Source organism: Carassius carassius, chromosome 43, assembly GCF_963082965.1.
Source record: "Carassius carassius chromosome 43, fCarCar2.1, whole genome shotgun sequence".
Lineage (NCBI taxonomy): Eukaryota > Metazoa > Chordata > Actinopteri > Cypriniformes > Cyprinidae > Carassius > Carassius carassius.
The window spans coordinates 18,593,184-18,620,635 of NC_081797.1; the positions used below are offsets into that span (position 1 = coordinate 18,593,184).

A 27,452-nucleotide genomic window follows, 5' to 3' on the forward strand; every position below is an offset into this window, starting at 1 on the left:
GGCTGCCTCCGTTAGCAGTGCAGGCTGCACACAGGGTCTTCAGGACTCCCTTCTCATGGCCTACAGCATGTGAAGCAAGCGTGAAGCTGCTTCCGCTTGCAACACAGGCCCTCACATCTCAGACTTTCCTCCTACTTCTTACCCCCTTTTATTCAGTGGCCTCCAGCTCCCGTAGCAGATGTTAGCATGAGCACGTCTCTGCTAGTGGCGCAGACCAATCCACACCCCTATTCTTACCAACCCCCTCCTCTACCCATGACCTGCAGCCCCACAGTCCAACCCTAGCATAAGGCTATCTCCGCTAATGGCTCAGGCCCTGATGCCCACCAGTCCCCCTCTCTTCCCATACTTTTATTCCGCTCCCACTGCCAGAGCTGTCCTAAGCGTGAGCATGCCTCTAATAATGGCGCAGGTCCAGACGCCCGCCATCTCCCCGCCCACCTTTTTCCTTCAGCATTCCCTCCCTGAGCAGTTCCAAGTGTGAGCATGCCTCCACTTATGGCACAGGCCCCGATGCCTGCCATTCCCTCTCTCTTTCCCCCACTTTCTTCCACTCCTGGAGCGGTCCAGAGCATGAGCACGCCTCCGTAAGCGGTTCTGGCAGCTATCTTTCCTCCTCCTCCTCTCATGCTTGCCCTTAATTCTCTCTATCTTCCACCACACCGCTACCCACTCCTCCGAACACTCTCGCCTTGGAACCACCCCCTGTAGCCAGCAACATCAGGACACAGATTTTGTCAGAAGGCAGAGGCCTTCAAGACCTACGTGCGGTCAGACTGATTCCATAACTAAGAAGCTCACTGAACCCTCACCATCCAACCCCTTTAACACCAGTCTATCCCTGTTCACTCAAACTCCTGACCCACCATAGCTAACTAACATCCCCTAATCCATCTATAACGGCCTATCCCCACTCCAGCCGTCCCAGCAGCATCGCGCTCCTGCAGGAGCCTTATCTATTTCCCACACTGCTGCAGCAGTGCCCGCTACCGTAGGAGCTCTTCCATATCTCTCCATTGCTGCAGCAGTACCCACTCCCACAGGAGCCTTTTCCGTATTTCCCCACTGCCACAGCAGTGCCCGCTCCTGCAGCCTTTTCTGTATTTCCCTACTGCCGCAGCAGTGTCTGCTCCCGTAGGAGCCTTTTCTGTATTTCCCCACTGCCGCAGCAGTGTTCGCTCCCGCAGGAGCCTCTATCTGCATTTCTCCACTGCAGCAGCGGTGTGCGCTCCCACAGGAGCCTTTTCTGTATTTCCCCACTGCCGCAGCAGTGTGTTCTCCCACAGGAGCCTTTTCTGTATTTCTTTACTGCCGCAGCAGTGTTCGCTCCCGCAGGAGCTTCTATCTATATTTCTCTACTGCCGCAGCAGTGTTCGCTCCCGCAGGAGCCTCTATCTGTATTCCTCCACTGCAGCAGCAGTGTGCGCTACTGCTTTTTAGGGGGTTGCAAATGTACATATCTGGCTGCTGTCCTGTACTAATTGCATTTTTGGGGACCGCTTGGGTCCGGGCTATACGCCGAGTTTGGATCTCTCTCCCTGGACAGGGGGAGTACCCTGGGCTCCCTCTCCCTGGACAGCACGCCAAATACGCAACCTGTGGATAAAGACTGTTTACTTTCCCAGTTCCTTCGTTAAGTTATGATGTTATGTTGAATTCTGAACTTACCTAATTTCCTGTTCTGATCCCGACATCAATAAACCTGCTGAACTCACTTACCTGTGATCTCTGTTATCTGTTTCGTTACAATTATCAGCAGCAAATTTTTTGACATTCATTTCCCATTTTTGCATTTAAATAAAATATAAATAAATAAAAAAATTTGTCATTGCAAACAAATAAATAATACGTTTTGCATCTGAAATTATTTTAGCAGAAAAAAAAACTTTCATAAAATTTTTGTACTTATTACCCAGTTTTGCACTTAAACAAATACAAAATTTTTATTAAAGTAAATATACATTTTAATTTGAAATTAAATAATGTATTTTTGCATTTATTTCCTTATTTTATATCTGAATAAACACACACACACACACGCATATAAATATATATATATATATATATATATATATATATATATATATACACTGTATAAATAATATTAAATTAATGAATTGAAAAACGATTGATAGACTATTTTCATAGTGATCACAAATTTTAGATGAAACTGAAGTGCTCAACTCTTTGCGTCTGCATATGCATCCATTTCTTCTATTATCATGGATCAAGTCTTCTGTAATGTTTTGGCCCCCTTGATTTTTACAGTTGCAGATCACTTTCACGTACATTCATTTAACATAATATACCAATCAGTGCTATAACAGAAAATATGAGTGGCATGGCAGTCCCTCAAGGAAATATTTAATATTGTTTGACAAAAGTAAAAAAAAAAAAAAAAAAAAAAAACCCTGCAGACCTTTACAAGTATTCACTTTAAGCCAAAAGACTTTTCCATCTTCCTGTCTGGATCTTCACTTTACAATTTCCCCTTCCCTTTGGAAGGATTGGTTTTAATATAACCCGAGCTGGGAAAGTTTCCATGGCTTTTCTCGCACCTGCAATCGTGGAGTCTCTGCCGCAGTGAACCCCAATCTTTATTGTATTTTAATTTTTTTCTGGTGCATATATTTAATCTAAACATATTTTAATCCTGATTGCCCTGCTGACCGAATTTCCATGCAAAGAAACTGATTTTTAAATAGTAGCGGTGCAATTGTAGCAGAACTTAACATTATTTTTGAAATTTACTAATTAATTGATTAAAGTTTTACACTTTTTATTAATTATTACTCACAAAAAAGGGGAAAAATACATTAATAAATCACTTAAAACTTAACAGTGACTACATTTACACAGACATCAGTAATCTAATTATTTACCTTAGGACAGCGGTATTGAAGCTCTTTGCACTATGGGTTTTATTAATCTGAATAAGATTTATTTTGTACTAAAGCTAATTAAGAAGTAATATCGATCATTTCACATTTTACTCCACAGCAGAATAGGCATCAGATTCAGTCACAAACAAACTGCATGGGCCAATCTATAAATGGCAGCATTGGAAAACAGTGTGTGAACAGACCTTTGCTTGAAGGTTGAGAGGAGTCAAGTTGCATATGTGCGTCTCCTCTAACCCACCCAAACCCACCCTTTGCTAAACATTGGCACCTAGACAAAGAGCGTCAGCCAACTGTCCAAACCCCAAGAGCACTTTCTAATCTCACTCAGGTACCCGATAAACAATTACATTCATGACCAGGTCTCTGCTGAAAAAAAAAAAAAACATTATAAGATTTTTTAGATTAACAAAAGTGACATAAAATATAAAAGAACCGATCTAGACACTCATTTCCAAATGGACAATTCTGACACGTTTTTTGGCAGTGGTAAATATCGCAAAATCACACGCATTTACCCTGAATAAAAGATTCAGAGCTGAAATTACAGGTCCTCCAGTAACAACAGTGAAGAATTATATTCTTGTCATTGTCTGGAGATGGTTATTTTAACACCCTTAAAATGCCAATGATGAAATGCCAATGATAAAAAGTCAATGTTGGTTCAGGTTTGCGGATCAGTGGACAAGATTTCCCTCTTCTGTTGTGAAATGGTTTTACAGTACGGACACTCAAAGAGCTACTCAGTTTACAGTGGGTGCTTCTCATTTCAAACATTATTTGTGCATCTATGTTTCCTTTCCACACATTTTAGCTCCACCCCTTTAGGATTTGAGGGAAGGATGCAAGGAAAATAAATGAGGATGGAGGAATAAGAGGATAAACACCGGAAAGTTCTTGACCACTCAAATGTCACTTAAAAGCATCTTCAGCTGCCCTAAACGCATCTGCCCTTATGCTGTTAAAGTTCGTTATTTAAGGAATTCATAATAAATATTAATAAAGCAAGATGCCCTGTTGAAATATATGACATATGGTTTACTTTAACTGCAAAGGTAAAATGTAAATTTAATTTATTACGACAGATGTGAAGGGGGGAGGAGAATTTATAAGTGTGTAAATTTTTCCGCCTTCGGCATAGGATACACCTGAGTATTCTCACCCCCAATTTCCACCGGCTGCGTTACGGCTCCGGCGCGGCGGCGGAGTCAATAGGTTTCCATTAAAGTCAATGAGTGTATTTCCACTGAATGCGGTACAGCTGCGTTCCGACTCCGGCGATCCGCAGCCCTCCGTAGCAGATACGCAGAGCTTCTATTTTTGCCGGATGCCGGAGCGCTCTGCAGCACTACAGGGCAGAGCACGCAGGACAGGAAGTCGAGTGTCACTCATGACTCCTCAGGAAACCTGCTCAATCCTCAATCCAATCAAAGTATAGTTAGAGAATTAAGATGTCCTACAAGATGGCTCGATCGGTTTCTGGGTCAAAGCTCTCAGATTTTATAAAAAATGACATGAGGTGAGTAATTGTTGACAATTTTCATTTTTGGGTGAACTATCTCTTTAATCCTCCCAGATTGGCGTCACCCCAGCATGCAACTCTTCACCTAGCTTTACATTCTCTATAGCCTTATTATTTTGCATATTAGATTATAGATTACAGTATGCTTTCAGCAAATATTATTGTTGCATTTTTTATTTAGCCAATTTGTTTAGTTTACCTTTTTCAATTATATATTTATATTAAGGATCACCATACAACACGTGGTGTAGTTAAGATATGGCTGCGTTCACGCTGTATTATTATATAAACGTTGTGTGGGAATTAGTTCGTGACAGCACTGTCCGGAACGTTTGAAAATTGTGTTCAAAAACAACCCCATACCACGTTGAAGCCCTGTTATAAAGCACAAACAAACTGTATTACTTTAATTTAACGTCAGTACTACCTTGAATCTTTTCTGATTACTGGTCTGTTCTTCCTGACTGAGGTGGCGGCAATAATCAATGTAGTTCTCGTGCACCCTCTGCTGGTGAAAATAATCACTACACAAGTGTTCAGGAAACGTGTAGGCTACGGTCGGAGCTTTTGTAGTGTAAAAACGGGTACATTTTCGGAGAGAGAGGACACCAAAACTAGTTATATATTCGAACGCATATAGATCTGTAAAAATATATTAAATTATTTGAAACTATATTAAATCAAATGTGACTTTTTTTTTCATTCCAACAAATTTTTATTAAACCATGTATGCAAAATTGTATAAATCTCACAAGGGTAAAAAAAAAAAGTGACATTAGGAAACAGCAAAGCGGAGAACGATCAAACGACGTCAGGTGACATTAAATTTCAATCAAAATAAAAGTTCTAACAGTATTTTAATATATATATATATCCACATTTTTATAAACAAAACCCATATAGTAAATATTAAACACATATTTATTTAATTATCCTATTACAATACTCCACATTTAACTGCACTGTGCAATCCAATCGACAACAGTGTTTGCAAAAAGACTTTTATTTTGAACAGTGTTTGACGCTCGTCTGCGCAGTTTTCACAGCAGTCAGTTTTCTAGGACCTTGAGCACATGAAAATAAAATATAAACAGCACATGTGATTGTAGAAATCAAGAACATTTACAGGACATGGCGAAACGGATAATGTGAGTGTTTTCGTGTTTGTTTACAGTATGTAATTATGCAGACATGAGTCAATGTGTTGTATAAAAAGTAGTGAAGATAACATTATATTTTGTCCTTCCGAATGTGTAAATTAACGTTAATCTGTGTAGATTTACAGTATGTACTTACACTTGTAGTTCTCTTTCACATCAGTAATATTATATTTTGGACATGGTATCCAGGTAATACTATGCTTACCAATACCATGTTTTTTGACGTGATACCAGGGTAATACCATGCTAATTTCGACATAGTATGAGACTAATTCTATCGTTCTTGTGTATTTGTACCAATGACCCAGCGGAAAAAGAAAACAAATAAACAAACAAACAGCTAAAACCAGCATTTGCTAGTTTAAGACGGTCAAGTTGGTCTCACAGCTTGGTCAGCTGGTTTTAGCTGTTTAGACCAGTCTGAACAGAAATGGTCAAAAGACAAATCCTTTCAAAAACCAGCCTGCTTTAACCAGCCTTGACTAGACTGAAAGACCAGCTAAAACCAATCCACCAGTTTAGGCTGGTTTCAGTCGTTTTTTTTTTTTTTTGCAGGGATGGTAATGCTACACTTATTTTGAACACATAATTTGGCTAATACTATAGTAAATACATGTGACAGCCCTGCTAAAAAACAAGCAAACAAACAAAAAACAGCATATGCTGTTTAGGTATGTTCTGGCGCTGGGATGCTGGTTCTTTTGCTGGTTTATGCCGGTCATTTGCCAGCACATAACCGGCATAAACCAACAAAGGACCTGCATAAACCAGCAGAGGACCGACATAAACCAGCAAAGGACCGGCTTAAACCAGCAAAGGACCGGCTTAAACCAGCAAAGGACCTGCATAAACCAGCAAAGGACCTGCATAAACCAGCAAAGGACCGGCTTAAACCAGCAAAGGACCGGCATAAACCAGCAAAGGACCGGCATAAACCAGCAAAGGACCGGCTTAAACCAGCAAAGGACCGGCTTAAACCAGCAAAGGACCGGCTTAAACCAGCAAAGGACCTGCATAAACCAGCAAAGGACCGGCTTAAACCAGCAAAGGACCTGCTTAAACCAGCAAAGGACCGGCTTAAACCAGCAAAGGACCTGCATAAACCAGCAAAGGACCGGCATAAACCAGCAAAGGACCGGCATAAACCAGCAAAGGACCGGCATAAACCAGCAAAGGACCGGCATAAACCAGCAAAGGACCGGCATAAACCAGCAACGGACCGGCATAAACCAGCAAAGGACCAGCATAAACCAGCAAAGGACCTGCATAAACCAGCAACGGACCGGCATAAACCAGCAACGGACCGGCATAAACCAGCAAAGGACCTGCATAAACCAGCAAAGGACCTGCATAAACCAGCAAAGGACCTGCATAAACCAGCAAAGGACCTTGCTAAACCAGCAAAGGTCCTTGCTAAACCAGCAAAGGTCCTTGCTAAACCAGCAAAGGTCCTGCATAAACCAGCAAAGGACCGGCTTAAACCAGCAAAGGACCGGCTTAAACCAGCAAAGGACCGGTTTAAACCAGCAAAGGACCTGCATAAACCAGCAAAGGACCTGCATAAACCAACAAAGAACCGGCTTAAACCAGCAAAGGATCAGCATAAACCAGCAAAGGACCTGCATAAACCAACAAAGAACCGGCTTAAACCAGCAAAGGATCAGCATAAATCAGAAAAGGATCAGCATAAACCAGCATCCCAGCATCGAAACATACCTAACCAGCATATGCTGGGTTTTTTTTCAACAGGGAGTAAAGTGTTATTCTTTGAAGCGCATTAGTTACATGTAAAAATCTTGGTATATGAATATGGCAGTCATTTAGTGTTATGGTAAATATGCAAAACTCTACTATGGTCTTCCACTATTTTGTAAGTTATTGGAACATTTAATTAGAAATAGCTGGAAAAATATAAAATAAATTGTTGAATTGCATGACTACAAAAATATTCTTTACATATTTATACAAGTTCTATGATAATACCTTGGAATACAAATACATGGAATGGTAATTTCCTTTCATGTTATTTTATGTAATTTCCCTGTTTGTTCAGATATCCTTTATACCAGCTTGGTAACCCACAGCTGAGAATATTCCGGCCCACCTTCAATCTAACCCTGGTCAGACCCGGCAAAGAACAGCCACCTGAAACAGTACAGTTTCGCATTCCTATGGAGTAAGTATTTAATGTCATTTATTCAATAAAACCAATTGTGTCACTGTTAGGGTTGAAAATTTTCAATGATGTAGTTGCATTATTATCCACTAGGTGGCAGACAAATCCCACAAATATATTTAATCTTGGCATTGTTAATTGCAGAGTGGGAATCTTATTGCGCACGATGATCACAAAGAATTAAAGCATCTTAAGTGATGCTTAACTATAATTGCAGACCGGTTAGATGCAACGCAGCATTTCGTAACAAAACCCGGGATGACGTTTCCATGTGCGGTTGCATGGCCGATGATGCCTCGGAGCTTCCTTGCCTCTCTCAAGATTTGTTTACAGCTCTTTCACCTACTTCTCCGACATCTCGTTCCTTTATTGATGACGTTTGTTAAACGTCACCAAATATACAGCCGTAATTAATGCATTGCTGCGGTGTAATACGAAACAGGCAGTCAGACCGTTAATAACGGGTCTAATCAGAGTCCACACAAGAAAAGAGGACAAAGTCTGCTTTGTTTTCTGGAGAACCTCAGGGCGTACATCTAAAGCAGTGACGGTGGAGCCCTGTTCCTTAGTTATTATTCCACCAGTATGTGTTCCAAACCGCACACGTTTGTAATTGGGCTATATGCTATCACTTGCGCAAGTGCTAAGAGGAAGCCTTTTTTACCTGCTTTTACTCCTTTGTTTTTACAGACTGTTTTGTGATCTTAAGTGTCTTAATCCGCACCAGGCATCTTTGTCACCTGAATCTAAACATTTCCTGCCTGTGCAATCAAAGGAAGAGGTGTTTTTTTTTTCTTGTTTTGGAACCACTGTCGCCTCGGACATCAAGAACTGTTTTGTCTCCTCTGGAGCTGCATTTGACACAGTCCCATCGCAAACAGTATGAAAGTAGACAAAGCAACAGAAGTATCATTAAAACATCCCCCTCTTCACTTTCTACTTCTCAAAGATACCCTTCACTTTGGCAAGGAGTTGTTTTGCTTGAAACCAACCTGGTTTGCATAGTGATTATCAGAGCCAAAGAATTTCAAAGCACTTGTTTTTGTGAAAGAGGGCCTCTTTACAAAGTGTTTGTCTTTGCAGGATTTGTTTAATCTCGTTTATTTACCGTTCTATAGGCCTTTTAAGTATCTGGTCCATCGTCAACATTTGATCTTTCATCTTTTTATTTACTTTCTTTTTTGAACAATTTCATTTTAATGATCTTTTCTTAGTTCATTAAAGCTATTTGTCCACTCTCTTGCCGCCTTTATAGTCCCAGTGGTGTGAATGTAACCTAAAGGTCATCAGCTAACAAAAGATCCCCCTTTTTTTGGATTTCCTCAAAATGTGGAGTGTTTTTTCTCTCTGCTTCTGAGTCACCTACTTGGAAAGCCTTTGAAATGGGCTGTTTGAGCGCACAAGTTTAGAGACGAGCTTGGACTGTTTATGTGTGAAGGGTGGGGCGCAACTCGCAGTAGACAGGATTGAACAACGAGGAGGTCTCTATCTTTATAAGACGTCAGCACTTACAAAAGATAAGCCACACAGGCGCAAGGCACTGTTTACATCAGCTGAAGGTCATGACCGTGTCACCCAGTGCTTCATTTAATTGATTTTATGGAGTAGAACTAAGAAGCATCGTCCAAACAGATAAAAAATGTACAGTATAAATTAAGTGATTATTAAAATTGCAATTAAATTCCCACTCTTCACTGTTATGTCCTCGTGTTTGGGATTCCCAGTTGTTTTTGTTTGTTTTGTTTTTGGGCCAAACACCTCTGACCTAAAATATTTTTTATTTTAACTTAATATTTCACTAAATCAGTAACACTATAATGATTTATTTTAATTTTATAATAAAAATAAATAAACCATTTTAAGATAAAAAAATATTATGATTTAATAAATTATTACAAACCCCCTGCAGTTCCCACATTAACCCACATGGGTGCGAACCCTAGTTTGGGAAACCCTGCTGTGTATGATAGATGAAGTGGAAAATGACAAAAAATTATAATCTTTTCTTTTGTCTTTCTGCTTTCCAAGACAAAGAGTCAAACATGTGGCCTAGTGATTTTTATTCATTTTACAGACTGACACATTGAGCTGTGCTGCTCATGTGAGTTTGAGTCCAATCAGTTTGCTTTGTCCCTTTTGACCAATTTTTTTTTATTCTGTTATAACTTTTTCTGTTCTAACAAAATATTACATATTTTAGTGTTTTATTTGGAATATTTTCATTTTTTTAATTATATAATTCATCAACTGACAAACCCCCAGGTGTTCACGATCCCCAGTTTAAAAAATCCTTTAATATTTGCATTATTTTGTATATATTTAACAGATAAATTGAAAAATGGCAGTAAATTATCATGGAAAGAAAGAAAATATCATTGAAATATGTTGCAGGTCAAACTCAAACCAGCATTTCCCAAGCTATGTTTTTTCTGTTTCCTATATGAAGCCTCAAATATGTGGCCTAGTGGTGGTTAATGCATTTAGCAGAAACATTGAGCTGTGCTGCTCAGGTGGGGTCGATTCCACTCCACATCCTTTCCCAATCCTCCATAAAAAAGCCTAAAAAGAGACTGACAGAAAATTTAATCTTGTCATTTAACTTGTACATTACCATCAGATGTTCTAGCTTTATACAGCACTAGACGTGGATGGGGACGCAAAGGTCCTTCCTGTTGGCAGTGCTGTCGAGGTCACCAGGAGGCCGGAACTGAAAAAGATCTCCACTCCAAGATCTCAGAAAGCACTTATGTCTGCTAGCTATTTGTCTCACTGTGGCTCGAGTGCTCTGCTCTCTAGGAATCGCCTCACTCTCTCACTTTCACATAGACAAACGCGCTTTTGTACGCATCTCCTCTCTCACATAAATTAAGCTGCCAAAACTCCACTCCACTTTATTGAAATCTGGGCATCACATGCTGGTGCAGACTCGGAAAGATGTGCGTACAATGCTCTTTCCGAAGGAGCATCTGTTTGCTGGGTTTCTTGGAAACTCTCTCCTTTACAAAAGAAAAAAATTACATGGACTGACTTGTGAACAAACATCCTTGTTTTTCAAAGCAGATCATAATGTTCTTCCCGTTAGCTCCGGCGTCATGTTTTCTGAATGGTTCTCGTTGGGTTTTCAGTAACTGAAAACATAATAATACAATTTTGTTTTGTTTGTTCATGAAAGCATGTCACATAAAGCATTTTACGTCATTACAGTCCTCGAAAAACTAAATTTAAATGTGGGTTTCTCAGCCTTAGGGTCTCCAGAGATGCAGATGAATGTTATTTGCCACCGGTGAGATCCTAAAGCATTCATCTTTAATTTTGTTATGTAGGTGGGTGGGATGGGGTTGTGGGGTCACAAGAATTTTGGAACTTAAAAGATGGATTGTGGACCAAAAAAAGGTTGGGAATCTCTGTTTTAAATACTTCCATATGACATGAATCTTAAGGTCTTCAGTACACCATAGATTCTCATATTTTGTTCTCTTACTCCATGGCAACTCTAAACTTCTATCCATTTCAATTTTCTTCAAGAATGACCAAGTTTGATGTCAGAAATTATCTAGAGAAGATCTACAGTGTTCCTGTTGCAGCTGTACGCACAAGGATCCAGTACTGTGAGTAAAACGTTCTGTCATTATATTTGATCTAGAGTGATTAATGAAAGATTTTAAAGCAGTTTTTTGCAGTTTGTTTTTATTAGACTACATTACAAAATTTTTTAAATATATTTTATCCTATTTATATGTAAACAATTACATGTATGCCATTTCTCGGCTGATGTTTTGAAAAGTGTAAAACTGCATCTGTGATTATGTGATTATGATTTTGTTTACTAAATTTTGTTTTTGAAATTTTTGTTTATTAAATTATATTTGTGTTTCTGTTGGTAAATAGGTAATACCAATTTAACCCTTGTGGATTGTTCAAATTCACTTCCCTTTCGAGTTGTTCGGGATGAAAACATCCACTCAATTAAACTGCTGTAAAAATGTATCAGATTCATATTTGTTTTCAATTTTTTTTTGCATAAATCTGTTAATCAACCTCAGTCCTGATCAGTACTACCAAATGTTTTTTAAAAATCCAAGATTTTAACTCTTTAATTGCCAAGTTCATAAATGATGTCACTGATTTGTGGGAAAAAAAACACACAAAATGACTTATTTTCAATATAAAAGTAATTGTGGCTGGATTTTTATTTTACTTTTTATAACAGTCTTGGGCATGTCAAAGTTTAGTAGCAACATTGGCTTTGATGCATTTTTAGTTTTTGTGCAACATTAAATTAAATTTCTTTTCTCCCTAATTAGTTGTTGGTGGCTGTTTTTGCCCCATTGACTTCCATTATAACGACATTTTTTGATTGCAAAGCCATGACACCATGTAATCATGCATTCTTGATTGTTTGTGGTTTTCCCTTTTGGGAAGAGGTAAAATTTGTTAATTTTACAGTTGATCACTAGGTGGGACCATTAACCCTTTAGATAGGCCTGTGCAAAAAAAGGCTTAGTTTCTGGCTTGTATATGGAGTTATATGGAGTATAACAGCAAATTATAGTGTTTGTGTGTGTGTGAGATTCTTGATTGTTGGTGGTTTTCCCTGTTGGGAAGAGGTAACATTTGTTATTTTTACAGTTGATCACTAGGTGGGACCATTAACCATTTAGATAGGCCTGTGCAAAAAAAAAGCTTAGTTTCTGACGTGTATATGAAGCTATATGGAGTATAACAGCATATTATATTGAGTGTGTATGTGTGTGTGTGTGTGTGTGAGAAAGAGAGAGAGAGTGTGTGTGAGAGAGACCTTTGCGCACTTACCTTAATGTATTTCAGAAAATCACAATGTACACCTCAGCTCTTAGAACTACATGGAGTAAACAAAAGTGTATTTATACACCTGCTGCCTTTTAATGGTGGTGAAAGTATTCGGTTGTTAAGTGATGACGTAAGAAGCGCTGTTTCCGGGTCCAGGCCTCGACTTGCTTCACTTGAGAATATGACCTCAGCAGCCGTTTATGAGCACTGTTTATTCATATTAATAATTTAAGTTAAATGCTTTCAAACTTACGATATACACTACAGTCTCCGTGCTCACAGCATCCCAAACACAAATAATTTTTAGATATTTTTTTTATATTTATATTTTTATTGTCTGGCTATCTGGTACTTCGGTATGGAGTTAAAGGTTAATATTATAACTTTTTCGCTAGTATTCTATCACATTGTGAGTTTATATTAGCACCTTTTGTTGTTTTCTTGTGGTAACTGATAGAGTGTTTGGACACGGAAGCGCTGCTACGTGACGTCAGACTTAATAAGCGAATAGACTAAACAAAAGCTAAGTACGTGGATTTAAACACTTGCATGCCATCGTGCTGGATATTTAATAGTGAGAAGAGCAGCAAGCAACACGAGAAAGGGCTTGACTTGTACCAAAGTTTTAGAAATGATTATGTAGCGTGACCCCTCCAGCGAGCTGCAGCTTATTTGAAGTTGGTATTGCATTTTGGTTCATAATACATTGTTCATAAATTTGATGCGAAGTAGATTTTTTTTACAGGATTTTAAGGTTTTAAACTGGCTTTACCATCAAGAAAAGAGGAGCATTTCACATATAGGCCATCTGTACTTTTCACCATCAAAAGGAAGCAGGTGCATAAACACACTTCTTTTTTTATTGTTTACTCCATGTAGTTCTGAGAGCATGAGGTGCATATTTTGATTTTTTCAAATACTGTACATCAAGGTAAGTGCACAAAGGTCTCTCTCACACCCCCTCTTTCTCTCTCTCTCTCTCTATCACACACACACACACACACACACACACACACACACACACACACTATAATTTGCTATTATACTCCATATAACTCCATACAAGCCAGAAACTATGCCTTTTTTTGCACAGGCCTATCTAAAGGGTTAATGGTCCCACCTAGTGATCAACTGTAAAAAATAACAAATGTTACCTCTTCCCAACAGGAAAAACCACCAACAATCAAGAATCTCTCACACACACAAACACTATAATTTGCTGTTATACTCCATATAACTCCATATACAAGCCAGAAACCAAGCCTTTTTTTGCACAGGCCTATTTAAAGGGTTAATGGTCCCACCTAGTGATCAACTGTAAAAATACATTTTTTTACCTCTTCCCAAAAGTGAAAACCACAAACAATCAAGAATGCATGATTATATGGTGTCATGGCTTTGCAATCAAAAAATGTCGTTATAATGGAAGTCAATGGGGCAAAAACAGCCACCAACAGCTAATTAGGGAGAAGAAATTTAAATCTAATGCTGCACAAAAACTAACAATGCATCAAAGCCAATCTTGTTACTAATCTTTGACATGCCCAAGACTGTGATAAAAGGTAAAAAAAATCCAGTCCACAATCACTTTTTATATTGAAAATATGTAATTTTGTGGTTTTTTTTCCCAAATCAGTGACATCATTTATGAACTTGGTAATTAAAAAGTTAAAAATGTTTGGAATGTTTTTATAAATTTGGTAGTTTTGATCAGGACTGAGGTTGATTAATAGATTTATGCAAAAAAAATTGAAAAAAATATTTATCTGATACATTTTTACAGCAGTTTAATTTAGTGGATGTTTTCATCCACGAACATCCCGAGAGGGTAGTGAATTTTCCCAGAGTGTACCGTTGAGTTTTTGAAAAATTTCAAAATAAGAGTTGTCACCAAAAATCATTCCATTAGCTCAAACACAGAGAAAGTTGTGGCCAAAATAAGACTTAACTTTACCCCCTAGTGGACGAAAACGTCCCCAACAACCCACAAGGGTTAAATAACACAGCTTTATTTGAAAATGAAACATTATGGTGTTAAACTTCCAGTTGCATCAAGTGTCAGATCTTTTTAGTACCCTGTGCTCTAATAGTTAAATACTTGATTAAAAATAAAACGCAGAGTCAAGGCCTCTCCATTCTGGTCTATTCCAGTCCATTCTGGCCAGCTGTTTTTGCATGCGAGAGCATGTCTTGTGAGCTCCCTTCACTCTTTTGCACCTCTGCTCATTCTGTTTTGTTGTCGACTTGACTAACATCGCAAGCCAAACTCAGCTGACTGCAGCAGTGCCATCAACTGGCCTGAACTTTATGAAGCCCTTATACAACAACTCGCCAATGTTCTATGTTTATCACTTGTGTTAGCGCTCCTGGGGTGGTCGGTCACCTAGATAGGGGTAATATGAGTGTTAGTCAATGAGAATGATCAATACTGACAAGATGTTTTGGAGATACTTGACAGCCGAGCGGGAGTTTACTGAAGTTTATGTATAAACATATGGCTAATTCAGGGAACTGTGTATTGCGGAATTCGAATCAAGTGGGAGACACTGAGGGAGGAAAGGAGAGGGAAGTGAAAGAAGGAGTGGTTTGCGTGATTCCACTCACAGCTGCTTATCTCTCCATCCATGGCTGTAGTGTTCCAATCAACAGTTGTCCTAGGATGCCCTGCCCTGTTTATTTCTTCACAAAGTTTGCCAGAAGTCTTACACAACCGTGTTTTTTTAATTTATATATATATATAATAAAAGCGTCATTATTATAGGAGGAATTCATCCAAACCAGAAACTTTCGGCATTTATATACTATCATGCCATTACAATGTACAATGGAGATTTTGTTTTTAAATATTCACAAACATCTCTTTTTCATATAATGACAGTTCATAATGTATCACATCTGTAAGATGCTGATTATTAATGTAGTTTTTCACCAGGGACAAAGCTGTTTTTACTTCCAAAATGAGACTATTGTGCTCTATAGACTGCAAACTCGCATTCAGATCTGCCTCCGTCCAACCAACAACCAGTGGATAGAAACATTCATGATGTTTTATAATTACACCAAATCATTACACACAGATTTAGGCATTATCGGTTTTGAGCTTTTTCTTTTCAGTGAACTGGTTGATCTGGTTGGCAAATCGGACAAACAGTTCATCCACAAGTCTAAGTTCTGAAATCAGTGATATTTTCGCTGGTTCCAAAAGTTAACATTTAACTGTGGAGAAGATTATCAGTGAATAGAATTTAGGTCTGTTCCTCACATAAATATAAAAATAATCGATTTAAATATCTATTCAGAAAACATTGAATCCAGTACTTAGGTTGTATAGACTACTTGTAATGGTGCATTTAAAATTTTATATATATATATATATATATATATATATATATATATACATATACATATATACATATATATGTTTAACAGCTGTGGCCACTTTGAGCTGTCATGGTATGGAAAAGATTGAATTTTTTATTTATTTTTTTATCTAGTTTTCATATAAAAATAGGTTTTATGGGTTTGGAACAACATTAGGGTGACTAAATTACATAATTTAAAACATGGAACCATTCCTTTAAAAGCATAAAGGTTACGGCAATATAACATAAACAATAATACCTAAGGGTACGTAAATAATGCCGGGGTTATTATAGGCTTTACCGTCTGGTTAACGCAGAGGGAACCACTTTTACGAGCTGCCAGTTGGGTTTAAGCCACTGGGATTTTTCCGTGCGGTTTCTACACCAACGCTGGAGAGGGCCAATAAGCAAAGTGGCCATTTTTACAGCCACAACGTAAAGGCGGAAAAAAAATGCGGAACAACCATTAGGTGAAATAGACCACGTCAGAGAAGGTTTCCCACTCTGCGTCATGGGCTCCACTCTGCTGATGGTTTAAAGGGTATGGAGAAAAGGGGGGCTCGGGTCGAACCCTCGGGCTCAAGGCGTCTATTATTTTTCCTACAGAGTATTTTGGAAGGGGTTTCTATAACTACCCCTCAGGCCTGGGATTTGTAACATAATATTAGCCAGCCAACACACAACCTCAAAAGAGAGCTTGATTGAATATTTATTTATACTATATAATGTTGGGTGGGAGTACGGGAATGGAAACAGAGGTCGCATACTTGAACAAAAGTGCTTCTCACCTGTTTTGTGGGTTGACCGTTCATTTAACCCTAAATGGAGGGAGTGTTTGTGTGTTTAGGGTTTCCTTATACTAGTAAAGGAAGACTGCCAATCCTGTTTAAGAAAACCCATCACACAGGTCGTCATTTAAACTTCTGTTGAGCAGGGTATAAGGAGAGATTTCACTGCAAAATCTTGACATTACAATACCACTCTCATATCATTTCAGACTTTATATCATTGGAGATCTTTCGTCAGTGGAAGAAAAATCTTCTTTGAATAACAACAGTTCCTTGTGACAATACTGCTATTAAGCTTCAAAACTTTGGCCTGTATTGTATGGCTTCGGAAGACCTGAAATGTAGCACAGATTATATGGATCACATTTAAATTTAATTTGTATGTATTTATTTTGAGCTAAGTAGACACGGTCACTATGAACTTGTAGTATGAAAAACTACATAATACTACGTAATAATAACTACCTTTAAAACATCTTTACTGCATGACATTTGGTTCATTCAGTCAGAAAGTTTAAAAGTAAAACAATGCTGTGTTCTGTCATATGTTTTTAATGATTGAATCTTTTTTTACTCTTCTTGCACTGCCTTGTTTTTTGGAAGTGATTTGGTTCAGATGTATTTCTTGACTTCTTTCTCTGGGTTCTTGTGAATATCACCCAGCAGGCTTTGCGCAATTACATCATGGCCAGCTGGGAAAAGGTTAACATGCATTCCACAGTTAACATGTCTGAAAACATGGGCTTCTTAACAGATAAACCCAACACCCTGTTACCCTAAAATACATATTGGGTATCTAAGATATTCTGCAAAACATAATAATCTTTTTTGAATTCTGAAGATTTAAATATACTCCGCTGCAATACAGTTGGAGAGGTTATTTTTTATATCACCTGAGGTCTTACTACAATTATAATAATTAGCTACATTTTAAATAGCATCTCCTTAACCACCACTAGTCAACATTAATCAGATATTACTGGTTGATTTATTCATTGTTAAACAAACACATTGATAGTATTGCTTTGTTGCAGTGTGCTTTTTTTAGACAAGTAAAAACAAGTCTTTTTCATTAACTTTATATCTGCGATTTGTGCCTCCTCTAGTGCAACCAAACATAATTGTTTACTAAAAACATAATTCCTAAGTAAAATTCAAAATAAGTTTTGCATTACGCTATTGAGAATGAGCAATTGTAAATGAATAATAATTATAATAATCTTTTAGCTAAATATTCATCACCTCCTTTTTTCTTCAATCAAGGTACAAACAAGAAACGAAACCACTCAAACCAGCGAGTGAAGAGGCCAGATTACAAAGTGGCATACGTTCAACTGGTGAGTGTTATTCTGTTGAGGCCTGGATTTGAAAGGGCCTGATATGCATTGTTAAAGTCCCTGTGTGTACATCTGCCAATCAGAAAATGCTTCCGTCATTAGCACAGGACCATTTAATCCCTTTTTATGACTTTATAGATTATGGGTGCTTGGGTCAGATGGATTGTCTTAGTTGAAATTATTAAACAAAACCATTGCCCCTTGAAAAAATGGAATTTTTAGACATTTAAGCACTGCATTTTTGTTTCTTCTTTGTTTTGAGGGCCCAAAACAGCTTATGTTCCCTTAGAAAACCCAAGGCACTGGTACTCTTTGAATGCGAAACCCTCACTTTATTGTGTTCGTCTCCCTGAGTCCCATCGCTGCTTGTTTAGTTTCTGTCTCTCCCACATATTCTCCCCTGCTTTCCTGAGAAAGGCAGCAGTTTGTGTTCTGGCTTTGGCCAAGAAGGCAAGAGGTCGTTTTTGGTTACATGCCAGACTTTGTGTAGGAATTATAGTACAAAGTTCTCAGAGAGCTATGGTTATTATCATGGGCAGATAGAGTTGTTTCTTGGGGCATCAGAACGTTAGCATTGGTCACAATCCAGTGGCGAATCACACTGCTGGGTTCACACCTGCTTTTGGGCATAGCCCTGGGCTGTTGATACCAACCGTGTTTGAAGTATGCTGGTGTGAAAATACCTTAATCTGATCTCCTTGGATTCATTTGGGAAAGCTGCTTTTGTTTCTTTATGGTTTTTAGTTTTCAAGAGAAGCATTGGATTATTTGCTCTCTTTTTTTCAGCTGTCAATCAAGGCAGGGGTAAATAATTAAACTTGTCAAAACAGAGCGACTTGTAATGGGATACACAAGCAAAAGAGATTAATATTTAAAGGTGAACTTCCTCTTGACGAGCTGAATGACTTCCTGTGTAGTTTTGTGCCATCAATTTAACCTTCTCATAAACCCAGTTAGGGACTTGGATCCAGAGAATTACTGCATCCTGTTGCTAACATTTGTCTTCTTTCTAATACAGTGCCATATTTGCTTAAATATTTCTGGAGAGAACTGCTTCCTTGTTGTCCAATCTTTCAACTAAAACAAATCTCAGACCGCTGCGAAAAACACTGATATGAAACCAAATTTCCGGCCTCTTTCTTCTCCTTTAGCAGGTCTGAAAAAAACACTGCCCAAGAAAAGCCCTCCTTTCTTTTCAGTGGTGGGTAAAAACAAGATTGTTCCTAATTGACACCACATGTGAGGGAGTGCTCTGTGGTTGGATACCTTAAATGGTTCCCCCTGCCAGCCCCCCTCCCCCCCCCCCCACCAATCCACTACATCGGCTAATATTCAAGGTGCAGTACAGTGTGGAACGCTCTCTACTAACCCCCCCCCCCCCCCCCCGAACCCCCCAGATTGTACAAACTCCAAGCTTGTTGAAAAAGCTGTGCGTTAGTACAGTTCCTTGACGGCCACTCTCTCATCAGACCTCCCCACGGTGGGGAGGAGAAGGAGTTCATCAAGGAGGAGGAGGGGGTTACGGATGGAGTCGACACATGAAGCGAGGTGAGCGAGGGCACCATGGAGCTGTGCCAGAACAGGGAGGTCCAGACAGGGGTCAGGGAAATCTTAAGCAACATAAAATCTTGAGACAATATCAAGGCTTTATGTACGACCGCTTTGGAAGTAACGCTCTAGTTAAATGAAATGATATGTTCATGACCTGTTCGCTCCTGGCATAAAGGTTCTGTTTGTTGATGTTGCGTCTGTAGTTTCCCAGGATGGCTGGCATAATACATATAGCACATGCTATTGTATAGACTCTTCCTATCAGAATTACTTACCCCCTATGCTGAATTTCACTGATCTGTAATGTTATATAAATTGCCATTTTGCTTAATTATATACCTCACTGAAGGTCTTGTTGCAAGTATCAGTATTTGGCAAGACAAGGCAACTGTTGTTGGTACTAATAGATGTTTGTTGTTGTTTGAGAGCTTGTTGCTGAGTCGTTGTTTTTTGGGGCCGTGTTTCAGTCTGGATCAGCTGGTAGCCAGGCTACCTTTCAGATCAGATCGCAATGTTCCACCTGAACTTTTGAGCACACTCTGCTCAATTACCACTCAACAAAACCGAGTGAAACTCAACCATGCTAAGGCATACTATAATTTTTTTCTATTCAAATGGGTTTCTTCCTGTTACACACATCTCCCCTAATGATTGCCATGCACAAATTAACACCCTTTCCATTTTTGCTGTTTTAAGTTGATGGCTCGTGTTCGTTGTGATCTTATCAACACTAGATGGCAACGTTTGGCTTCAGTGGCGCTTAATTGAATGTAGGGCCCTACAAATTGCTGTCATGTATTCCTTGCAGTTCAGAGTACTGTAAGCCAAAGTAATGAAAGAAGAAAACTGAAATGTCTTTGAGTAGTTCATGTGTTTCATGCCTTCAAACACGTTTTGAAATACTGATTTCACAAGCATTGAGAAAGTTAAGTTTAAAATTGTAAAATAGAAAAGGTATGAGGTAAGTTTGTAGTTTAGAAAAAGTACCAGCTGAGTTATTGTATAGTAGAATAGAAAGGTACAAGGTAAGTTTGTCATTTTAAAAGGCACAAGTTAGGTTTATTGTTGCACTGTGCAACAGAGAAGGTACAAGGTAAGTTTGTAATTTAGAAAAGGTATGAGGCACATTTATAATTGAATTTTGTGTAACAGAAATGTTGCGAGGTAAGTTCATCAATTAGAAAAGGTATGATGTTCATTTATCATTGCACTGTAGAAACAAAAAGTTATGACGTAAGTTTGTTAACTTGAAAAGGTACGAGGTGAGTTTATCATTGGAGCAAATGTATGAGTTAAATTTATCTTTGTATTATAGAAAAGGTACAAGTTACGTTTGTCAGTATATAAATAAAAATATACTGTACAATAAAAAGCAACTAGTTAGGTTTGTTATTATAGAAAAGATATAGTACAAGTTTAAAATTGTACATCAAAAAAGGTACGAGTTATACATTTGTCTTTGTAGATAAAAAGATGGAAGCTAATTTTGTCATTGTAGAATTAAGAGAATAAGTTTGCCGGCATTTTATTTATTTATTTTTTTTTAATGGCGGACTAGGTATAAAACATTGACACTGTTTTTCATGTATGGTTGTGCATGTGATCAGGGCATTTTTAGGCAGAATTTTTTTTTTTTTATCTACCATTTTTAATTGCAAATGTACAATATCTCATCCACCAAAAAGGACTTTCGTAAGGCTGTGTTCAGATGAAAGAAGCACAGCATGAATAATGGAAAGGCCAGCGGGGTCTCTGGCATCCTGTTTGAAGCAAGCACACACACACTCAGCTCCCCAATGTACGTCCACTACGGGACAGCCTCTGTGAGTGCCTGCAGACGTGAGCAAAGGAGATGATATTGAAGCCCTGCCTCCACCTCCACTCCACGTCCTTTATGAGCTGTGTATTTCTTGCATTTCCCTCAAAGCACTCTCATTTAGTATTACTACAAACACTCATTGTCATGAAACACCATTCTTTTTCCACCTCATTACTGTTTTATCAGTCTCTCGATGTCCAGGCACCACCCAGCTTTATTTCTGTATCATTTTCAAAATAAATTACTCAGAAGCTAGTAATGCTTTTCCTGTTATGGTACCACCTCAATTTTCCTGCTTCTGTCTCTCACTGTTTCTTTCCCCCTCTCTTTTCTTTTGTGTGTTTTGTACACCGGAGATTGAGGGAGAGGTTCAGGACCCTACATGCAAAAGTAGGGGTTATCTTTGATTGCTGTTGACAGGGTCCAATATCCTGGGGAACTAAAAAATAGCCAGCAATTGGGCAAGTCTGAACAAGTCAACCGGTCACAACTGTCATCACTGCAAACATGGAACGACTGACTCAGTGGCTTAAAATGACATGAGGGCTGATACTGCTCTGAATGGAGACTTTGCCACCCCTTCCTTTAGACTGACCGCTTGGCTTGACCGTAATGATTTAACAAGCCATACTGTGTGCCAGCCGATTGTCTACGCCCGTGTTTACGAGAAACAGTTCCCCAGTTGCAGTGGAAACCTGCTTCTGTTTTACAGTAATGGGTAGAAAAACGTCTGGCTCATGGCTGTCCTCATTGAGGAAATATAATATGTTTTGTTTAATTTTTCCCTCTGCACACTTTTCCCTGGCATTGAGGATTCGTTAGAGTGGTTTTAGGAACAAAGACTCTGGACCCCCACACATTTTTGGCAAGGCAGCTGTGTCTTGGCATGGGGAACACATTGCATGAATCATGTTCTCTACTGCTGTGGCCAGTCAGGTTTTGACAGCTGGGCCACTATACCCATGCCCGAAGGAAGTGTTTATGCACAAACGCTGGTCTTCTGCTGGGAGGCAGTCAAGGCGTCAGAGTGAAGCAGAGCAGACAGACCGACTGGCACAGGCCCAGATAGGCCTCAGATGGGCCAAATCCTTGGTTCTCTCTGAAACGCTTTACATTAGCACTATTGGTCTGTGCTCTTTTTCACAAAAACAGATACAAAGACATGTTATAAACTTGCCTCATTCATGTCATTCCATACCTGTTGTAGTACTCAACTTTTTTTGTTCACTTATGTTAAATTTACAAATTTAGCAGATGGTTTTATCCAAAGTGACTTACATTTTCAAGTAAATTTTTTTCAAAGCCATGATTTTTATTGTTTCTTGAGATCAAATATGAAATGCTACAATAGTTCCAAATAGTCCCATTGTCTATATTGTTTTTACACATTTTTTGGATTGTACATAGGCTGCATTCCACTTAAACACAATTATACTTTTATATAAACAAACCCATCCACATAGCATTTTGTTGGTCACTGTGGTTTAAAGGTCACACCAAATTTGCGAGTTTATTGAGATGGTGTAGAGGTCATGTACTCATTGAGACCATCCGCTCCTCCCTTGTGGTCAAGTTTGGGAGTTTTCCATTTGTTTGTCCCAACCTGGGTCCTCGCTACTGAGACTAGCCTTGGAATTCCTGTCTAGCCATAGAGCTGCCCTGAATTACCACTTTGATTGGCAAGAACCATTAAAGCTACATATCATCTCTTTATCAGGAGCCTGTCCCCACTATCCCACCATCGTTGCAACTTTTGGCTCAGTTCAGGCTCAATTTTCGGTATGGTGTGTGTCAAGAGATATGGGGTGTCTCAGGGCAGCCAAATATCTGTGGTTTGTGTGTATCGGTCGTCAGTTAAGACTGTGGGCTCAGAGGAAGTAGCAGTATGGCCCACCCAGTGAGACTGACAGAGGGAGCTGTTTACAAGCATTTCCTGCTCTCCTGTCTGGTAATGAACTTGTTAATAGACTTTCAACATTACCCAAACATGCACTCATCATTAAAAGTCCTGAAAATGCGGTCACATACAAAGAATGTATCAGATTTATACATTTTGTTTGACTTTAACTCCTTGGTGCAAAATAAATCAAATTTGTCATAGGTCCATTTCTTGCAGCAGTGATTGGTCAAGGGGAAATCTTGATAAGCATGAGAAGAAAAATGAATGTCTCTGAGGAGATATCGGCAAACAACCAGGTCTTGATCTCACTCTCATTTGAAGGGTTTTGCTAGTTAACTTGCTAGTACATTTAAATCGTACAACCTTTTAATTTATACTCCCCAACTAGTTCATTCTGTTTTCTTTGGGTACTTGCATTTCTTTCTGAAGATAAAAATGTTAATTTCCCCCTTCATTTATGGGAATATAAAGAGCATGAGAAACATTTAAATGGGAGCTTCTGCTTCTGTCTTATAGTTTAGCTATCGTCATAGAGCAAAAAGTGGACATAAGGCAGTGACTAAAGGGTAGAGTGTGGTGCTTTATGTACGGAAACCCCATCTACTGCTAATGCTTTCAGACTGGCCCAATTCATGCCAGCTGTTCCCGTTTGACTGATCGTGGAAGTGATTGTGGGATGTGAGTCACTAGAGTTCACCAAGAGTGCTAGTGTTAGGGTGGTTACTGATTTGGAGTGACTGCAGACTCTGTTCATTGAAACTAACTCGAAGAATCTTTAAAGGTGAGCTAGGAAATGCTATATACATCAGACTAAAGGTGAAGTCTATGATTTCAGACATTAGCGTCAGCAAACAGAATTGGCAAAATAAGGAATGTTTCCTGAACACTCCCCCTTTTATTTGTTTTTTTTTTTATTCAGAAAGGTCCTTTACATATAAAATTTTCCACCACAGTGCAATGCTACAAACTATGACAACCTTCCATTTCCTAATAGGTGTCCCGAGTTGTTCCTAATGTCAGGATGATTGTTTAGATGTTGCTTGATAGTTGCTATGGTGTTCTGAGTAATTATTGGGCATTAGTAGGTGGTTGCTTACGGCCCGAGCCCAACCCCAACCCCAAGTTTATTTATGTTGATTGCTAGATATGACTCAAGTTCCTCCTGTAACATGAGTATGTGCCCACTTTATGAAATATCTTGAGACCAAAAGCAATAATACATTGGTCTTCACAAATCATTATGAACCAGTGAATTTAAAACATTAATGCATTGTTTCCTGTTCTTTTCTTTTACAGTTTTGACATTTACTGTTTTTTTTCAGTCATTTAACTTCTAATATAATTAGAAACTTCTCTTGCTCACAAGGGCTCAGAATGCATGTCTATCCCCGATGTAAAATGTACAGTTTATTGTGTAAGTTCAGGGCTTGACTTATAGAGGGGTGGAGGAGGGGGAGTCGGTTAGTCTAACAGGGACAGATGTTGGGTTAAACCCAACAACAACATTTTTGTTCCATGCTTTAGTCTTCCTTTTTTCGCACAGGGGTGAGGGGGGACATGTCAAATGAGACATGTCAATGCGTAATTGATGCATCCAGCACTTTCTGTATAATGTATTACATGCTATTCCTAACAACTACTTTTATTACATAATGAACATGAACATTTAGTGCTGCATTTACATTTGAAATAGTAATATTAGAAGAAGAAGCATTTGCCATAGCCTGAGACAAGAGTTTGTACACATTATGTTTAAACATTAGTGCTAGCCAACAATAAGGCACTTGTTTAAGGTACATTAATGTTTTGGTAGACAGTCATATGGTGACTTGTTTTTGTTAATAATCCTGTCTGTCAGGGCTTCAAAACTTTTCAACTCCACTCTTAGATTGTCATGCGAATGGGTCCCCTGCTGGTCTTTAGTCATAGTGAATATTTCTTTTTTTTTTTTTTTTCTCAAGGAAAGTGTACTACAGGTGAAGGAACAGACATTTTTTGGCATCCATTTTAGTACTCTGTTACTAAGGTCCTGTTTTTAATAGGCTTGGTTCTTGTACTTTCACTTGGCTGGACTCTGTGTTTATAGTGTGGGGTTTCGCATTCCTAGATGGTATTGTTGGAGTGCCACTGCTGAGCCTTGGAGGCCAAGCTGTTGATTTTAAGTTTCACTTGTTTTTTTTTGTTTTTTTGTTTTTTTCCCCTCTTTTTTCACTATTCTTTGGTCATTTTACTCATTTAAAAGTTACTGCATTTGTAACAAAGAACCGGCCAAAATAATAGATCATCCCAGTAGAAGCATTTGTTTCAGAAAGGCACTGCTTTTTCTTAGCTGTTAACTCAAGCAGTCTCTGTTTTCTCCTGCTGTTGCCATACCTTGTTTTATCTTTGGAACAATATTGATGGTCTCTGGTATGGAGACGTACCAGTAGCATTAGCACATTGTCTCTCTGTCATCATGCACAAGGCCTATTCTCCCTTCCTGTCTGCCAAAAATATTGACAGTGTTTTAGAAGGGCTAGGCCCCTGAGATATGGTGATCTATTTATTTCAGCAAGTTTTTCAGAGACCGCATTGGAGAGCAGAGCTCCAGAAAATGGTGAAGTGAGCTTAATGAACAATTTCTGTCTGTAACATTAAGCATTAAAGATTTTACAAGTGTAGATATTTATTACTTTTAGAAGGAAGCATAAAGCATTCTTCAAAACTGCTGTTTCACAAAAACTAAATGGAACATAGTAAGGATGACAAAGTTGATAACAAACAGACAGACAATCTTCAAACCTTTAACAATTGCTGCTTTTCTTACAGGCTCAGCAGCAAACCTTCCAGTTCCCAGATATCTTTCCTGAGAAGGATAAGAAGCATGAGGAGGGCTCTGTTGAGGAGATGCAGGAGAAGTTCATGGAGGATGAGCGTCAGAGGCAGAAATCAGATCCCAGAAGAGGAGGAGTTACTGAATGGTTTGGCCTCTAGACCGAGAAGTGTTGAATGAAGAATGACTTCAGAGAGGCAGCAGCTGAATGAAGAATGTGGTTATTGTAGATTATGTATTTGTCCAGTAAGAGCCATTTACAGTGATCTGACCAGCATCCATAGAGGGCCATTTGGAGAGATCTGATCTGACTCGATGGAAAGAGAGATTGTCTGAGAGCACATGATTCTAATGGAGTAATGGATTTCCAAGCTTTCTCTATCAATGAACCCTGATGTCTACATAGCATGTGATCACTCCTGAGCATCTGCCATGTCATGGAAGTCTTTCAGGTTATGTTCTCCTCCCACAGGTCTCAGAAACTTGCTCAAGCAAAGGTCTCCCTTGTAAAGTTCCTGAGCATACATGTTTCCTTTTCTTTAAAGTTCCTCCAATGTTTTCCTTTTTGCTCTCGCTGATCTTCAAGTTCATGAACTACTTGCGGTAAAATGGTCAATCTAATGAAGCGACTCTCCAGTTCTTTGTGCAAAATCATACTCTTAATGTTGTTCCTGAAAGCTCTTTTAAAAAAAACTGCATACTTCAATTCCAATAAAACAGTACAGCATGACTTATTTTTGTGTTTTCTTCAACTTGGCTATTCCCCACAAATGTGTTGGATAACCACTTGCCAGCTCACATACCAGAGCAGTTTACTTCACCCAGCCAACCTGTTGTTCACCAGGGTGAATGTCAATATTGATAACATTTGCCTACTGTTTTGTGCTCGTACTCAAGTACTCCCTGCATTGCAATAAAGCAATTTGATTTTAAGACAAAAAATGCCTTGTAAGGGACCAGCTGGACAACAAAGAAAGAACCCTTAATTTTTTTCCAGTATCCTCATTGCTTGAATGAATGAGGAGAGCATACGTTATATTCGGGAAGTCTCGTTGTGGTTGCCAAGGTTGGCCCCCTTCATCCTTCTCCTCAACAACCCAATCAACTCCCCCTTTCTTGCCCAAACCTTATAAAAGCCTTGAAACACAATGCATTTAACTGAGAACTCACACACCTGGCACAGATTTCCTGATTTGTTAACATAATGTTCCCAACACATTGATATTGACCATAATGTTCTGGATTTGGGAAGACTTTTATCCTTGATCTCAGAGCAGCAGTAATAGGAGTTATATGGTTGCTTTCCAAGATTATTG

The 27,452-nt window shown here is 38.8% G+C and overlaps 1 protein-coding gene across 2 annotated transcripts; it reads left to right on the plus strand.

The window, feature by feature from the left end:
* Positions 1 to 4,295: 4,295 nt before the first annotated feature.
* LOC132125406 (large ribosomal subunit protein uL23m-like) lies at positions 4,296 to 26,471 on the plus strand. Of its 2 annotated transcripts, none has more exons than XM_059536789.1 (5): positions 4,296 to 4,419; positions 7,636 to 7,758; positions 11,284 to 11,366; positions 17,981 to 18,054; positions 26,133 to 26,471. In XM_059536789.1, the coding sequence occupies exons 1-5, from the start codon at positions 4,352 to 4,354 to the stop codon at positions 26,295 to 26,297; spliced, it is 513 nt and encodes a 170-aa protein (XP_059392772.1). In that variant the 5' UTR covers positions 4,296 to 4,351; the 3' UTR covers positions 26,298 to 26,471. The 2 variants fall into 2 exon arrangements, with proteins under 2 accessions (XP_059392772.1, XP_059392774.1); XM_059536791.1 differs by lacking the exon at positions 4,296 to 4,419 and adding an exon at positions 5,413 to 5,570.
* The last annotated feature ends 981 nt before the right edge of the window (positions 26,472 to 27,452 follow it).

Bases quoted from the DNA above. Each gene is read 5' to 3' on its own strand.
- LOC132125406 (XM_059536789.1), top strand. From the start codon at position 4,352: ATGTCCTACAAGATGGCTCGATCGGTTTCTGGGTCAAAGCTCTCAGAT. The intron at 4,420-7,635 runs GTGAGTAATTGT...CTGTTTGTTCAG, and splicing joins TTTATAAAAAATGACATGAG to ATATCCTTTATACCAGCTTG. The intron at 7,759-11,283 runs GTAAGTATTTAA...ATTTTCTTCAAG, and splicing joins CAGTTTCGCATTCCTATGGA to AATGACCAAGTTTGATGTCA.